Below are 16,246 nucleotides of genomic sequence, written 5' to 3'. Positions count from 1 at the left end.
AAAGAGTGCAGTGCAAATACAGCAACAGACTGTGGAGAGTTTCTGAATGACCCGCTCTGATGCCAGCACGGGGGCCGGGGGGTGGAAGCATCTTCTCCAGAAAAGTCCTAAGGAGCTTCATAATAAAGTGATTCCAGAAACATTTTGTTTTCAGAGAGGCAGACGCTTGTGTCTAGGGTGGCTCAGAGCTCCCAAGCCACGTCCTACCATCCTGTAAAGCTCTTCCACTACAGACGAAATATTCCCTGAAGAGGAGGAGCACAATCTGCTGCCTGGACATGTGGGATGGAATCAATGGAGGACAGATCTCTCTCAGGAAAGACTGACTTCGTACCCAGTGTCCTTATTTCTTCCTACACGGCCCAGTGTCTCTCTCACTGAGGGGTCTAAATTATGATGATGTCTGACCATTTGGCAGTCATTTCCAGTTCTTTACTAAGGATAATTCTGTAGTGTTGATGGTTACTAGAAATATGAGGTGGAGCTCACAGCTAAGCTACAGCTTGCAGAGAAACTAACACATATTAGAAGAGCGTGAGGGGAAAATCAATACAAAACAACATGTATCTGTGCAGTTAATCTCTGCTTCTGCCAAAATATCTGTGCAGACCAGCCAAACTCTCCCTGGGGCATCAAATTTTGTCACCAAATAATTGACATCCTTGTGATGACTGTGTCAAGGTACCTGTTATTCCACCCATCTTACAGCCAGGGAAAGTTAGCACACAAAAATCTGTAACAGTCCCACGAGTCCTGGACCCCTGCTGATTGATAGGAGCTGCTTCTCCACGCTTCGACAGTCTGACCCCACTTACGTTCTGTGAACAGCCTCCTCGTTCTGGCTGACTGCACACGTCGATGGGCTGGCAGGAAAACCCATCCCCTTCATATCCATCCATGCAGATGCACCTTAAAAGTACAAAAGGGACACAGATTGAGCAGCCCCTTCTGAAAGCCAGCAGAGAGCAAAAAGGTAGTTTGAGCCTCTCAAGCAAGCAAGAACCTGACTTTGATTTCTAGCAGGTTGGCTGCATTACTCAAACAATCCTGTGCAACAAGTACACAGACATATATACACGAGCACAGAGCTGGCAGCCTCACAGCCGCTGTGTGCCTGTACAGTGACAATGTGCCCACCTGAATGTGCATTCCAGAAAGACTGACCTTGCTGTGTCATTGAGGCTGCAGACAGCGTTCTTGTGGCAGTACTGGGACAGCCCGCTCGGGCCACAGTTCTTGGATGTCTTGTCACAGAATTTCCCAGTGTAGCCTTCCTTACAGGACCAGGACTGACACACACCACCGCTGCCAGGCCTGTTGTCACAGACACCGTGGACGCAGCCACAATCTGTCAAGCATGTGGAGTAAGATCAGTAACTACAAAGAGTCCAGAATCCACCACAGTGACGGCATTTTCAGATTCACAGCTTCCCTTCACAATCTCTTATGACATCAAATGATCATCCCATTTGTTCTTGACAGAGGGACATCTGCTGAGCAACATCCATCATACTTCAAAGCCTGGCCAGGGAACAGATCTTGTGACTGTCTGGGTCCACGTTTTTTATGGGCTGTAAGGACAGGCTCAAATTTAGGCTGTCAAGCTCAAGGTCCTTGTCAACTGTCTTTTCTTTCCTAGAAGGAGAGATCTAAATCAAAGTCCCAGACCTAAACTTGGCTGATGCTTCCAAGGGCCCCATCACCACTGTCATATCAGCCATGTTTTCTGCACTGCTGTTTGAAGGGACACCCATGGTGACACTTCCGTCACTTCTTTCGTGACACTGGTCTTGCCAGAAGGGAATCCAGGATACATGAATCTGCACTACACCCTTACCCTACATTTTCTTCTAGTCTCTCCATCAGAATTACCAACCTTCATCACAGTTCTCGCCATGCTTGTTTGGGTTTGAGCAGATATGGCAGGCTATTCCTTTGAAACCTTCAAAGCACTGGCAGTTACCATTCCCTTGTATGCCATCGCTGCACTGGAAGGAAAACAAAAAAGAAAACCGAAGTGATTGAAACTCAGGGAACCAAGGTAAAGCCAAGGCGTTGATATCCATCAAAGGCACTTTGACACTTGCAGTAAAACCCTGGACTTTGAAGGGCGGTGTTAGTAATATAAAATTCCACATAGCCAGAGCTGTCCCCAACAGCCACGACATGATTCACATTAGAGCTCAAGATAGAAAACCTGCTGATGACTACCTGCCATTCTCCCTGGATCTTCTGCTGCCACTGCTGCAGGCTTAGCCCTGGAGCACAGATTCTGAATTGTACAACTACACTCTCTAACCACCCTCTCTCAGCTGCTCATTGCAACACAGCAGGATCTTTCATACTTACATTTCCCCGGCCATAACATGGACTGGAAAATCCCCCTGGGCATGGCATGCAGTCCGGACCAAAGAATCCTTTGCAGCATCCAGGCGTCTGAAACAAAAGCAAAATTGGTAAAAGTATGACGTGACAAGAATTGTCTGGAGTCGTCTTGCCCTCACAGTTCTGAAATTCTGGTCCTCCTCCCTGTCATGAACTGAAATGGACTGTCTCATTTGTCATCTGTGTTTCTAGGAACTCCTGCACTTATATTATTTTTTGACAATATGCCTCTTTCTGCTCACAGTCCATTTTTCTCAGAATAAATCACTATTTTCTGCTCTTTCTCCAACTTCAATGAATAGCGTCCATGTTTTTTTATGAGCTTTTATTTCTTTAATAGTGCTGGCCCAGTCACTCCTACTATATCCTTAATGAGGACTGTTTTCCTTTGGAGGGATGTAGCAGTCCTGGATTGCAGGCCTTGTCACAATTGACCAACAGAAGAACAATCACAAGACAATCAAACAGCATTATTTAATGAGACACCCACAAATCCTTCCATATAGTTGTCACTGTGAGACCTCAGGAGCTGCAAATGTGAGGTCCATCAGCTCACTAAGAGGGACCTTCCTGAACCATCTGACAATGCTTCATAAACAGGATGCAATCACTTCACAGCTTACAGCACTTTCCCTGTGCTCAGCTTCCTTTGGGAGAAATGCTAAAAGCAGGGCACTCCCAGAGAAAACGTGCCACAACTAATACTGCACCATTTGCCTCGTGGCTTCCCCCAGCTTGGCTGGTCACAACTGGCACACTTTATTTATTTATTGTACTCAGGTGTAACTGAGCTGCTTTCTAACATTTGCAGCAGGTTGGTACCCTGTTTCTCTCTGTTTGCCAAAGAGAAAGCAGCTGGTCAGTTCATGGGACAGTCCTGGGGACCGCCCTTAGCAAGGGACCACTTTCCTTTTGCTCCCATCCAGCCCTCTCAGCTCAGAGAGTCAGAGCCCTTCTTGATGAACAAGGAAGAGCAATGCCAAGCTCCTTTCAAAGGGAACATGATCTTCCATCACACTCACCGCGATGGTTTGATTGCAGTACCTGGCGCACCCCTTCTTCAGGACATTCAGGCCTTGTGGATCATGGATGTAGACACATTCTTTTGAGAAGTGTGTTGGTTCCTGTACAAACAAAACAAGTCATCAGCACAGTAACCTTCCCCTCCACTCTTTTTGCTGCAGAGGGCAACTGTGGCTATCTCTGAGCTGAGGAAGTTCACAGAGGAGCCAAGGTGAACAAGATACCGTTATGGCATGCCTATCATGAAAGAAGGCACATACCAGCTTCCTCTCACTCACAGAGTCCCCAAGTCTGAGCCAGGGTACCGCTCTTTTGTTCCAATAATCGTGTCTATGACAAGGGAGAGAGGGGGAGAGGGTAGGGAGAAAGGGTGAGGGGAAGAGACAGGGGGAGAAAAGGGCAGGGGGGAGAAATAGAGGGTAAGAAAGAGGAGAGGAAGGAGAAAGGGCAGTGGGAAGGCAGGAGGCAGGGAGAGTGGGTAGAGGGGGAGTAAAAGAATGAGTGAGGGAGGGAAGGAAAAAAGAGGGAGGGAGGTGAAATGGAGAGAGTGAGAAGGAGAGGACTGCAAATAATTCTGGAACAATGCTCCATGACCTGTCATGGAGTTAGACAGGGGCAGAATTGGGCCCCAGGTGATTCTGGTTTCACCTGCCTCAATCAGAAAGGAAAACGAGCGATTAGTGATTTTGCAGAGCTCTACTTCAGACATTCATGCTGAGACCACATCAGCAAGTTCTCCCGAAAGTCAGATCTCTCAGAAGACACCCAACAGTTAACAGCGGTGAACACCTCTCTGGCTCTCACAAACAACATCGTGGGCCTGGCCTTCACATCGGGATTTCCTGGAACTTGCTGTTCTGCTAAACTCAGCATGGGATAACTCAAACACCAGCACCTACCCTCCTCCTCCTTACTCCACCTTCAGCTAGTTCTGCTCATCTCTGAATCAGCAGGGAGCACAGCCCAAGAACAAATTGTTTCTCACCTTCTGCAGTGCAGAAAGCTTTTTGTGATTCTCTGGGCATGATATAGGCCAATTGGTAGTACTGGATGGTACTAGTAGGATCAGGCTTGGTTCCAGCAGTCTGGAGGAGCTGGCAGACTCGGCATCGAGCAGGAAAGCTCTGCCTAAGGCAGAGTAGAAGTGCTAAAAGCCGCAAGTCTACAATTTCATTTAGCCCAGACTGTCTCACAGCTCTCTGTTAATTCAGCTAACAGACTTCAGAATAAGAAATAGCACAGAGCAGTTAGTGGGTGACAGTCTGGGATCACAGAGCATGGATATGTATGAGTATGGATATGTTAGAGTATGTATCCTCTAACAAGTCTCTCTCCTAGTTGCCTTTCCTGCTGTCTATTTATTGGAAAGTGGCTTGGGTTAGAAACTATTAGTGTGTCTGTATGACATCATGCAAAGAACAAATTACCAAATAGCCACAAATATTTACCATTTCTCTGCTGCCAGGTGGGCAAATGCTGTTGTTGAGGGCCTCACAATCCACACAAGAGCCCTGTTAAGAAAACAAGAGTGGAAAACATAATCTTCTCAAAGAAACCCATTCCTCATGCCAAGAACGCTACAGAGCTACTGCTCCCAGTATATATTCAAAACATCACAACATGTATTGGAAACATTCCTAGGAGGAAGTTTCCACACTCTGAAATGGGATAAGTTTATCACTTAAATAAAATGCCTCCTTTGTCTCAAGAAGATGCTTGGACCTGACTGTAAGATGGGGTCTGTCTCCACTCTGTCGGCCACTGGACATGCGGCTATGCTGGAAAACACTTTGGTCATGCATGCAGCCCGCCCCACTAAATCAGCAAGTTATGTAGACCCTCTGGCCACTTGGGATTAACTGTGTCTCTCCACACCAGGCACCTCTTGCTTATTCAGAACCTCATCTTGTTTCTTCAGTAACCTACCAATGATCAAACTGGGGAGCAAGCACATAAGGTACACAAAACTGTCCAGGTGAGAATCCCATAGAGCATTTACAGCTCCTGCTACTGAAACCGTTTCCTGTCCAGACTACATGACACCAGTGCTGACAGTGATGGGAACAAAGCACTGTCAGCTGAGTAAGCGACTACAGTGTGAAGAAGATCATATAAGGTCTTACAAAAAGGCAAACGTATTTCTGAATCAAAGGTAGGACAGGTGCAAGGAAAGAACAACAACCTACAAGGAGCATTTGCTGATTGCCAGGAAAGCAGTGCCCAGTGCTAGCAGAAGAACACTGACGGTGCTGATACTGCCTAAGTTCACGTCAGAGGACCTCTCAGAGAGAACACCTCCCCAAATGCAATTTACACAGCCTGCTTTTGTCCCTCCAGGCAAATGTGGGGTCTACAGCAACCACCAGCATAAGAGTGGGAGAAGCTGACTTACTGTCACAATTTTATGTTGCTCTTCATTGCATCTGTGAGGCAAAATGGGAATTATTGAAGGAGGGATGAAGATGCCATCCAAGGTATGAATAATACCATTTGATGCCACAATGTCTCGCATGTTTAAGGGGATCCCTGATTCATCCATTAGTATTCTTCCCTGATGCAGAAACACAAATAATTTATCAGCATTTTAGCCCATTAGTCTGTATCAACTACATAAAGCCAATGCAGGAAACAGATGGTACACAGCATCAACTGCAAGCACACAAATGGTTAAGCCTCTTAGTGGAGTCACAGGTTGGATAAGAAGCAAACCAATTCAAATACCTCTTTTAAGTCTAGTTTTTCAAGCAGAGGAGGAAGCAGAGGTGGGCTGAAACCACATTGTTCAGAACCACATCCAGACTTTCTCCTAGCTCAGGAGGGTCTGCCCAAAAGGCTTTTGGTTCATACTTACATCTGCACTGACATTGATGGTAAGTATCTGGTTAGCCATAGTAACAATGTGTGGCATCATTATCAGTTTCTCTACAGTCACCTGAATTAAAAACAAAAGGGGACAGTACCATGAAAAAGCAGGGTCATTTCAGCACAGTTTACAGAATCCTTCCATGATTCCCACCACTTAAAAAATCTCCTAAGGGGGACTTGACTTTAGTATTTACATTTCATGAAATACGTTAAACACAAACAATGGGTCAGAGGGAAATCCAGGACTTTGTGTGAATTGTTTGCAATACCACAAACACAGTGGTGCTGGTGGCAGCAGCCTTGGTTTTCATTCCCTGTGTAACAGTCCAGCACAGCTGAAATCAAGTCTCATTAACGGTGTCTCTTACTAATACAGCTGCCAGTGGGGTCAGGTTAATAAGGGGATGTTCCAGGACATATTTGATAAACAATTAAAGTTCAGCCAGAAGCACAATAAAGAACATATTTTGACTTAATAAATAAGCTTATTTCTAAAGACAGAAAATTGTAAACTGCAGCTACTGTACTGAGAAATAATGTTTTGAGAAGTGGGAAGTTCTGAGAACAAAGACAATTGTTACTTTTATGTCCAACAGGTTATCAAAAAGTAGCTCAGCTTGTTACCATGTTGTTATTCAAACTACATTTTGCTGTTTTGTCAAAGTGCTGCTCATTTTCTCTATTGGAATTAGGAAAATTGCAAGGACTGACATTTGCTTCTTAGTAGAGAATAGGAATAATGAAGGATATGACATTATACCGTAATGCTTGAGTGTTCACTTCTTCCACAGGTTTTGTGTCTAACTTTAACCACTTCACTTGTTTATTTTATAAGGAAAAATGTCTTGTTGATGCACTGCATTGATTTTATTTACCCTGTTATTATAGTACACAGCAATGTTGGGTCAAATTGCAGGCTCACTTCCACCAGTTGTCCACCTCTAACTTTAGCCACCGGTGGAGTCCAAGGAGAAAGGAAAAGCAGCAGGGAGTTTGGACCAGTCCTTCACTTGGCTGTAACTTTTGTGTTGCTGCTATTAGTTTTAGGCAAACTGTGGGCTATAGAGTTTGTAATTAAGGTACAGTGCTAATTAATAGTTTAACAAATTAAAGCGATAACAAGAGAGTGTTTTCCTGCAGCAAACTCTGCTGGACAATATTTTCATTGTACAAGCCATCTGACTAAGGAGTACCATCACCCCCAGGAAACTCAGATTTTCACGATGGAAGTGCACAAGCTGCTGCTTTTGGCAACCACTTCTATGGTAAATGTTGTGCCTCATCGTATCCTGAATTACATCTCTGGTCCTTCAAGGGAAGTCCAAGAAGTAGCAGCTGAAGTCATCGACACTGTGACCTTTATGCCAAACAATACAGCTGATAACATGCTGGCCTGAAGGACCCCAGTTATCGGAATTAGAGCTGCCTGCCTTACCGCTGCTGAAGTGTAGATATGATGTTTCACAAGTTCCTGAAGCTTATTTATGCCCTAAAGAAAGATGAGAACATTAAAATTAGATACCCCTCCAATGCTCAGGAGTAAGAGGAGGCAACTACATTTTGTTTTAACCAATGACTGACAATGTCAATGTCCTATAGTAGTGAATTCACCTGGCGAGTAAGTTCCTCCATTTTCCCCTACCCAAAGCCAGGGTGAGGAAAGAAAGCCAAACATCAGATTTAAACGATCTAGCCATATTTTTCATTACGGGTTCCATTAGTATTCACTTCTCTCTTGAAGCCTTAGTGAAACAGAGACACGGTTTAGCTATGTCCAGGAAGAACAGCTTTCAGCAGTGACCAGGTACATTGCATGCACTAGTCCAGCACAGCCTAGTGCAACAGAGCTAGCTCAGGATGTCTTAAAGTACTACGAGCTCTCACCTCTGTGAAAAGATAAATGAGCCTTCCATCTCTCAGCTTATCCACACCCTCATTGCTGGGTACAAATACAGTGAAGGGGCCTGGTCCATCTAGTATTGCAGGCAGGCCACAGTTCTGCAAAACCAACAAAAGATTTCACTGTGTATCTGGCATGAGATAGTGAGAGGGGTCTATCAGGAAAGGGGAGGAAAAACTCAGCAACCCTCTAGAGGCAGAGCTATTGAAAAGCAAATGTATACAAGAGGCAGCCGGACATCAGGGATAGGTATGTCATATAACAGAGGCACAAATGCCACAAAAACACAGCTTGGACAGTGAAACCACTGGTGTGAATGCAGCTAATGTGAACAAGGGGGTACTGGGCTAATGTTCCCCATGTGCTTTAAACACACAAGTATATATACAGTGACTAAACCTGTATCTTGTTGCCCAAAGAGGAGAAAAAGAGAATCAAGCCCCTAATCACAATTGCAGTTAGTGAATTTTGTAAACAACTAACAGCCATTGAGCCGAAAGCATGCAAGGTGAGATTGTTGGGAGCAATGCTAAAGCAGATCCAGATGAGTCTGATGGAGGTAAAAGGAAAATCAGTCTGTCCCTAGTGAAAATACTAACTACATGAATCCCATGCAGCAGCATCAAGGGTTTAGAACCTGAGGACTGCTTTTATTTAGAGATCTACACCCCAAAGCCAGGTAGCTACAATCTGTCTTGTCATGGGCAGTCCTGAAACCTTCACTCTTTGTCCTGACAGTGGTTGGGACTAAACATACTTTGGAGAACAAACTCCAGGGGAGAGGGGAAGGGGAGGTCGGGAAGCAAATGGGAAAGATGCATGTATGCTTGCTGCTTGTGCCAGATTCCCTATAGATGTGAAAAATGTGATCCTTTCCATTACATTTGCTTATGTAAACTACACAAAATAAGAAATTACAAAGAAAAAAGCATCCAGAAAGAAAGCCAAACCATTGAGATGTATTAAAATGTTATTCACAATTCCCACAAAAACAGCAGCAGGCTTTGCAACAGCAGCAATGCCACACCTTCCCGGGGCAGACACAGACGTGCTTACCTCCAATATAGTTTCAAATCTACTGAAGATCTCCATTGAAGCAAGAATCTCACCAATGGTTTTCTGCAAGAAGATACAATGAGGAAAAAAATGGCTAGGGTTGAAGTCTGAGCACATACTTAGCTAGTTTATAATTGTGGTTTGCAGGTGAAGATCCACAGGAGACAACCATCCTCAAAGTCTTCAAACCCTCTGTATTGGCCAGCTGACCTAGCAAGGAGTGAGCCTGCAGCAACTTAGGCACAAACTCCTTCCCATGCACAACAAACCAGATTTTCCAAGATACCATGCACTTGAGCACCCTTCTGTTTTCCTACTCCCATCTGCAGGTTAAACGAAGAAGCAATTGCTCACTATCATTAGAACCAGAGACACACTAGTTCCAGCGATATACAAATCAGTTCTGGTAGGCAGTGGAGCTGCTCTGTCATCTCAAGTCTCTCTGTGCTTTGAGGGCAAGAGTTCACTTGGCCACCTGCAAATAAGCCCCAATGCTGAGAAAGTACAATACATATGCATATTCCTGAAAACACAGAGGAAATAGATGCCTTCCTTTTTGCCACATTGCCCATGAAGACAAAGGTAACAGGAGGAATATCCCTCCAAGTATCAAAACTTGGGAAGGGACTTGTCTGACCTTTATTTGCAGGAATCTGCATGGTTTTTTGGCAGAAAGTGCTTCCCACGGAACACGCAGACGCGCAGATCATGATTTCAGAGGGACACGGGTACAAAGGGATTTGATGTCAAAAATGGCTCACACAATCACTAGCCTTCATTGCAAAGCCAACATCACAAGGGAAGGAAATGTCCAGAGAAAGACAAGCTCTGCAAGGAGAACTACTGCTGTCCTGCCACCCCAGAGTAGCTGCAAACCCTGCAGGTACCTGAGCACACAAACACAGGTCCAGCTTCCCCTCTGGACCTCAGACACTCCTTTTTGAAAAACATCCTCGTGCAGGTCAGAAGACTGAGAGCATCTTAAGTGACAGTGGACTTAAACATCAGCAACAGGCAAAATCAAATCCATATGAACACCCAGAACTTGTACAATTGATACACCATCCTCAGGGCACTTTGTCTGAAAAGCTACTAACACTCAACACAACACTCCAGCTGCTTTTTAAACAAACAACATACAAGCATAATATTACACAGTCTGACTGGTTTTACAGATTAATTAAAATGGTGAAAAGTAAGTGCAAACTACTACCAAAAGCCTACCAAATCCAAGAGCTTGTGTCATTCTATAAGTAATTTTTTTGCAAACAGGTAGGAGGTAACAGGGCTTGCTTTCTGCATATAGAAATAATATAAAAATGCTCAGTCATAGCAATGTAGTAGCTATAGAAAAAACTCCTCACAGCTAACAGGGAAAAGTGCTTAGCAGAATTTGAACCTGAAACGCCTGCCCAGTGTCTTAAATTCAAGACATGACTTCAAAGTGCAAAAGTCTAATGATTATTTGTCCTCATTTTAGATATTTACAAAGACCACTTTTTGATTATAATTTCAAAATGCAGTACAGACAAATTAAAGAAAATCTTAGATTTTTATGTGAAAAATGCTTTTCAATATTTATCCTGTAAGATATGTATTCTATAAGATACAACTGAAACAGAGCTCATTTGCTATGAAGGGAGCGATCTTACTCATGAAAGGAGAACTCTCTACTCATCCAAGCGCTGCAAAACCATCGTTGCGATGTCAGTATCTGGCTTATGCAGTGCTACTAGCTACTTTTAATGGCATGCTGACATCAAAGTGCCTGAGGCCATAATAGGCCTTATCTGAAAACAAAATAAATAGCCTTTTCCCTTTAAACAAAGCCTCACTGATTTGGAAGTTTAATGATGAAAATAGATTTTTTAAAATGTTTATTCTGCTGTCCCATAAAACAGAAGAAATACAAATGTCTGTATACCTGTGGGTTTCTGAGGTTGTCGGTGCTGGTTTTTCTCCTTACGGTGTTAACGATGTGCATGATGCCATTGGCTGCTGGTAGGTTCGATTGCAAAATACTGTACAGTTCCCCTGGCAGGTCTTGGTATCGAAACGATGTGATGTACGTCTGGATAATAATAAAAGATTATTTTCTTGTGAGATATCTGTGGTATCACAATAGATCTAGAAACCATTGTTCTCTTCAGTGCTCTCCACCTATAGGTCAGCAAGGTGAAGGCACAACCAGAGTTACTCTGGAAAAAGTAAATTTAAAGAGTGGCCTGGGTGTAAAACAAACATTGAATTTGGGTGATATTTTGATCCTGGGCGGGTAATTTTAAGTCTTATTACAGAAAGAAGACCTAATCTGGGATAGTCAGCTCTAGAATTAAGTTTGTCTGAGTGTGGACAGTGCTTGATCCCAGTTCTGGATCACAAAAGGGTGCACTGACCATCAGGTAGCTGCTGCATCAGTCTGCCAAGGACTACGAGAGAGGCATGGTGCAGAGAATTTGGAGGCAATCCTGGAACTACAGCTTTGATTGCAACTTCTATTGGCTCATAATTCCAACAAGAACTCTTCATAACAAAGCCAAACCAGTCAGGGTCACTGAATTATAAGGCATATATCTGGTCTTTCTGTATTGTATACAACCCTGCACTGAAGCTGGGTGTATGGAGGTGTTCCAAGGGTAACCTACAAACTAAGCATCGAGGTATTGGTGCTCTGGCCATAATCCAAGTTCGGGCAAGCACAACTTCTCCATGCTTTTCATTTCACCATGTGCATTTCTTGAACTGCTCCTCCCTGCCCTGAACTTCAGTTCACATCACTGAGGATTCTGGCTGAAACAAAGGAAGGGGAGGGAAGATTTCCCAGATCAAAAGGCTCCAGAGTAAACAAACAGGAAAGAAATTGAAAAGGAGCATCGACAAGCTCAGTTCGGATTCCGTGGCTCCAAATAGTGCTTTGTGCTGCTTCTGATGCATTCAGGGTGCATGTATTATGACCTAGACCTCAAGGCCAAGGCTGGATCCTCCGAGAGGAAACACACGGCTCTCCCCTGTCCAGCTGTGAGCATGCATGCAGGAAAAGTGCAGGATGGAGAGTGAACAGTGGATGCTGGAAAATATGAGTCAATTAAAAAAGGGAAAAGGGAAAAAAAAAACTTTCCATATCAGAACATAATGATGAAAAACTCTTTGCTAGGACAACTAAGAAAAATAAAATAGAAAGAGGGGAAAAGGGAAACTGGAAATGAAAATATTCAACATGTGTCTGAGTCCAAGCACACAATATCCGAGGAGAAGCATTCAGTCTGAAGAGAGACTTTGCTGCCTCCTCCATGTTGGCCACATGGATATTTGTAGGGAAAAGGTCTCTTCTCCAGAATACATCTACAGACCAAGGAAAGACCATTCACAAGTCAGATTCTGGGTAACTAGTTGTCTGCAAGGCAGGAGAAGTGGTTGCTTGGGGTGTCTGGTCTTAAATCACCTTGCTTTGGACTCCACAAAGAGCTTGTTCTGATTGCAGACAGGCTGATTAGAGAAAAAGGTTTTCCAGTTAAGAAAGCGCACCAGGGAAACTATGCTCAAGCTGCAGTCTGTCCTACGTGAAAGCAGCAGTCGAGGACTTCAGTTCAGGAGATAACTTTACCTGGCTACTGAATGATAGTTGATGTCCTGACAAGGTCCACATAGTCTTGGCTTTTACCATGTCTTCTGAAAAATGCAGACCAGGAACAATGTGCATTCTGCACAAATGCTCAGCAGTAGTATCCTTGGGGAATAAAGACCACACAATGAAGGTAAATGATGTGTTCTTTCAAAAACCTCATTTACTGAAAGAGCCTTAACATTATCTTTCTCCTAGCTAACACACACAGAAAAATTCTTAGCATACAAGATTGAGCTTCCCTCTTCATGTTGGAAGAGCACTGTGGCAAATCTTTTGCCTCTGTTTGTGTACACAACCAAACACAGAGAGACTGATTAACCTGGTTAACCTGCAAGTGACTTTAGAGGGATCCCCTAGACAGAAACCTATTGGATTTGGACAATTTAAAAACTATCCTTGCATGTTCCAGATTATGAAACTTGCTGAATCTCCCCATACACAATCTTTGTTTATATTGGACCATGTAGGCGATCTAAGGTGCTGAACGTACATTTAGTTTCTTCCTTTCTTTTCTGGACTTTTCACCAGTCATGACTGGTGGTTTTTTAAGACAATCCTCTGTTAATACTCATTTAGGTGGAACTGATCCTTGTGGATCAGATAACTAACTAGACAACTCAGGGACGTCTCCTGATGTTTTTTCTATGAATCCAGAAGTTACCATGATGACCTAGGCACAGGGCCTGACTTGTGCTAGTGGAAACTCTGCTCTACAAGGCAGTAAGAGACAGCTAATGTCCCTGGCATAGGTTAGGAGTTGCTCCTTAGACGCTATGTGGGTTACCGCTGCTGCATAGATAGCTTTGCTATCAAGCAAAGGAATGATATTTCTTAAACCAGTTGGAAATGTAATGTCCAAATAGGGTTGGTCTGTCTGGGTTATTTTTAAGACATTTACCTTCTCATATCTGAAAGCAAGCTGCAAGCTAGCTGCCACCTGAAAAACAACAGGCACATTGCCTGGCATGCAAATAAAATCCCTACTATATGAGCTGCATTTGGAGCTCATGTGTGCTGATTTTTCACTCTGTCCTGGGAAAATGGTTTATATACTTTCTCATCCTAATGATGAATAGCCTGGTTGTGGTGATAACTGTGTAAGAGCTATTGCAAATGAACACAAATTAAGTAAAAAATAAACAAAATAAAACTGTGACCAGCAGGACCTGCTTGCTGAAGCCTAGAATTCTCAAACTCTTGTCTTGGCTCCCATAGCAGCTTTCTCCAGCCCTGCCATCCTTGCTGTCCCCATTAATAAAATGAGCTCTTATGAAGAAGTTGACACCATACCCACATCTAGGGCCACAGACCCAAAATCCAATCCTTTGATGCAAATCTCAGCCCCTTTTGAAAACCCCACCTTCAAGCAGCAAAAAGCCACCTAAAGTTCAGAGAACAGCCACACACAGGAGGTTCGAGCTTTAAATGAAAAATGGCCAGAAAAACTTACACTTCCTGGCATCAAAACCAAACAAACTCTGTCAATATTGAAGAGAGAGATAAAGGTTTTAAAAATAATGTGAGGGTTGTAACATCCTCTATGAGATTGCAACTTAAGCAGACAATGAAGAGTCTTTCCAAGAAATTGCTTCTATAAATACTGCCTTCCAAAGTTCCTCCCTCATGTGTCAGGCTGCAGAACTCAGGCAGGAAAAAAAATTTGCTAAAACCAAGAAAACTTACATTAAATTCCATTCTTTCTTGAACCAGAGGAAGGGCTGGTACAAAGACTGTGAAAGGCCCGTATTTAGTCAGCAACACTGAGCAACCAGAAGCTGTAAAAAGAGTGGCAAGGTGAAGTAGTTAGCTGGTGTATGGTTTGACTCCAGCAATAATTATTCCTCTCGTTAACAGCACAATTCAATCTACATGTTTTCAGCTTGCTACAAGTAAGTAGTACTTGTTTACAAGGAACTAGAGGGAGTTTGGTATTGCTACAGTATCACATCCCAGCTTGGTGGCCATTAGTTTTAGGCCCTTGCCCACCAGATTTCTGAAGGATTCTCGGTGACTTTGGTCCACTCACTGAGATTTACAGAGTATTCATAATAATTTTGTTCCTACATGCTTATTACCTTATTCTTGGTCCAAGTGTCCTCTGTCTTCCCCTTGAAACTACTGATTTTTGAGTGTCATCAGGATTTATTGAGACTAAATACTTCTTGAGGAGCTGCTATGAACCCACTGTTGTCAACCTTCACTCAATCGTCAACGACTCATCAACAAAGGCTAAGTCCCACTGCATAGGGGTTAGGAGCCCAGAGATCTTTATGTGGTTGCCCATAGCACAAATAATTATGGAAAACATATGCAAAAAATGAGTATTGGCAACACTGCTATGTAGCAGGGAGGGGTTTTCACAAAAGCTAAGCTGAGCTTTGAGCCCTGGCTCTGCTTTAGTTCCTGTCGTTAGTGGTGAAAGAGAAGACTATGCAGAGGATGAGTTGGAGAAGGCATCTAACATACACATGCTTTGACACGAGCTAAAGGGTTCTCATTCTTTCCTTGGACTACAGTGAGGCAAAAAATCAACCTTTGTGGATATCGCTCCCCACACTTGCAGTACATGGGTTCTAAAACAGTCCTCTATGCTTTGCAAAGCAATTCCTCACTCAGAAAGTACCTTGGTGTATAGAATAAAGCCTTTTCATCTCTGTAATAACCACTCACACGAGCGTGCTGGCAAGGAAGCTGTTTGAGGGCTTAGTAGATATTCTACTAAGTCGAGGACCTGTGGCACATCAACCTCAGGCATCACTGCTAGAAAACTCAGTGACAGCTGAAAGATCCCTGAGCCTTCCACATAGATATTGCAGGTGGAGAAACACTGGTGGTTCATACAAACACCTCCAAGGCATATTTTTCTTCTTCTGCAGATATGGTATGTCCTTCACCAGGACTGTCAAATACCTAATACTCATCCACAGTGCTGTCTGCAACAGTCTCCTTGATTCACAATCCAGAACTGGCAACATGAGTTCAGAGTGATGTGTTTAATTTTGCAGCCCACGGTCATATACTGCGAAATAGGTCTATTATGCTTGAAAGGCTTTTAGCCTTCTCTGACACACTCTTGTCCCCACATTTTCCCCATTCCCCAAACAAATTCAAAAGACAATTACCAAACATTTTCCTGGCAATGTTTAATTTCCTAGCAAACCTTCCTCGTGAATTATGCTGATTCATTTCACTCAACAGATCTTTATAGCAACTTCGTCCATCTCCAATCTCCCCTTCTTTACACACACAGCTAAGAGACAAGAATGAAACATAACAAACAATTATAAGCCAGTTCACAACACATTCAACAAATGTGAGTAGAACAACATGTCAGTATCTACACTTGAAAGACAAATCCCAGCTTTAAGGTGTAGGTAGGAGCTTAGTAACTT

At 43.5% G+C, this 16,246-nt stretch overlaps 1 protein-coding gene across 1 annotated transcript in view; it reads right to left on the bottom strand.

Moving 5' to 3' along the window:
* The window catches only part of STAB1 (stabilin 1), a gene marked incomplete at its 3' end in the record, with an annotated part of 55,394 nt that overhangs the window by 25,808 nt on the left and 13,340 nt on the right, over positions 1-16,246 (bottom strand). Inside the window, exons 10-24 of the mRNA XM_010081036.1 lie at positions 15,977-16,104; positions 14,538-14,629; positions 13,753-13,791; positions 11,154-11,300; positions 9,230-9,292; positions 8,158-8,271; positions 7,709-7,762; positions 6,260-6,340; positions 5,801-5,959; positions 4,857-4,919; positions 3,408-3,509; positions 2,350-2,436; positions 1,877-1,988; positions 1,165-1,348; positions 816-909 (exon numbers count right to left, since the gene is read on the bottom strand). Of these exons, the coding sequence (XP_010079338.1) occupies positions 816-909; positions 1,165-1,348; positions 1,877-1,988; positions 2,350-2,436; positions 3,408-3,509; positions 4,857-4,919; positions 5,801-5,959; positions 6,260-6,340; positions 7,709-7,762; positions 8,158-8,271; positions 9,230-9,292; positions 11,154-11,300; positions 13,753-13,791; positions 14,538-14,629; positions 15,977-16,104 (1,519 nt within the window). The remainder of the gene's footprint in view (positions 1-815; positions 910-1,164; positions 1,349-1,876; positions 1,989-2,349; positions 2,437-3,407; positions 3,510-4,856; positions 4,920-5,800; positions 5,960-6,259; positions 6,341-7,708; positions 7,763-8,157; positions 8,272-9,229; positions 9,293-11,153; positions 11,301-13,752; positions 13,792-14,537; positions 14,630-15,976; positions 16,105-16,246) is intronic.

Source organism: Pterocles gutturalis, unplaced genomic scaffold (assembly GCF_000699245.1).
Source record: "Pterocles gutturalis isolate BGI_N339 unplaced genomic scaffold, ASM69924v1 scaffold3379, whole genome shotgun sequence".
NCBI classification, from domain to species: Eukaryota; Metazoa; Chordata; class Aves; order Pterocliformes; family Pteroclidae; genus Pterocles; species Pterocles gutturalis.
The sequence above is the reverse complement of the archived record's forward strand: the minus strand, read 5'-3'. Positions and strand labels throughout refer to the sequence as shown.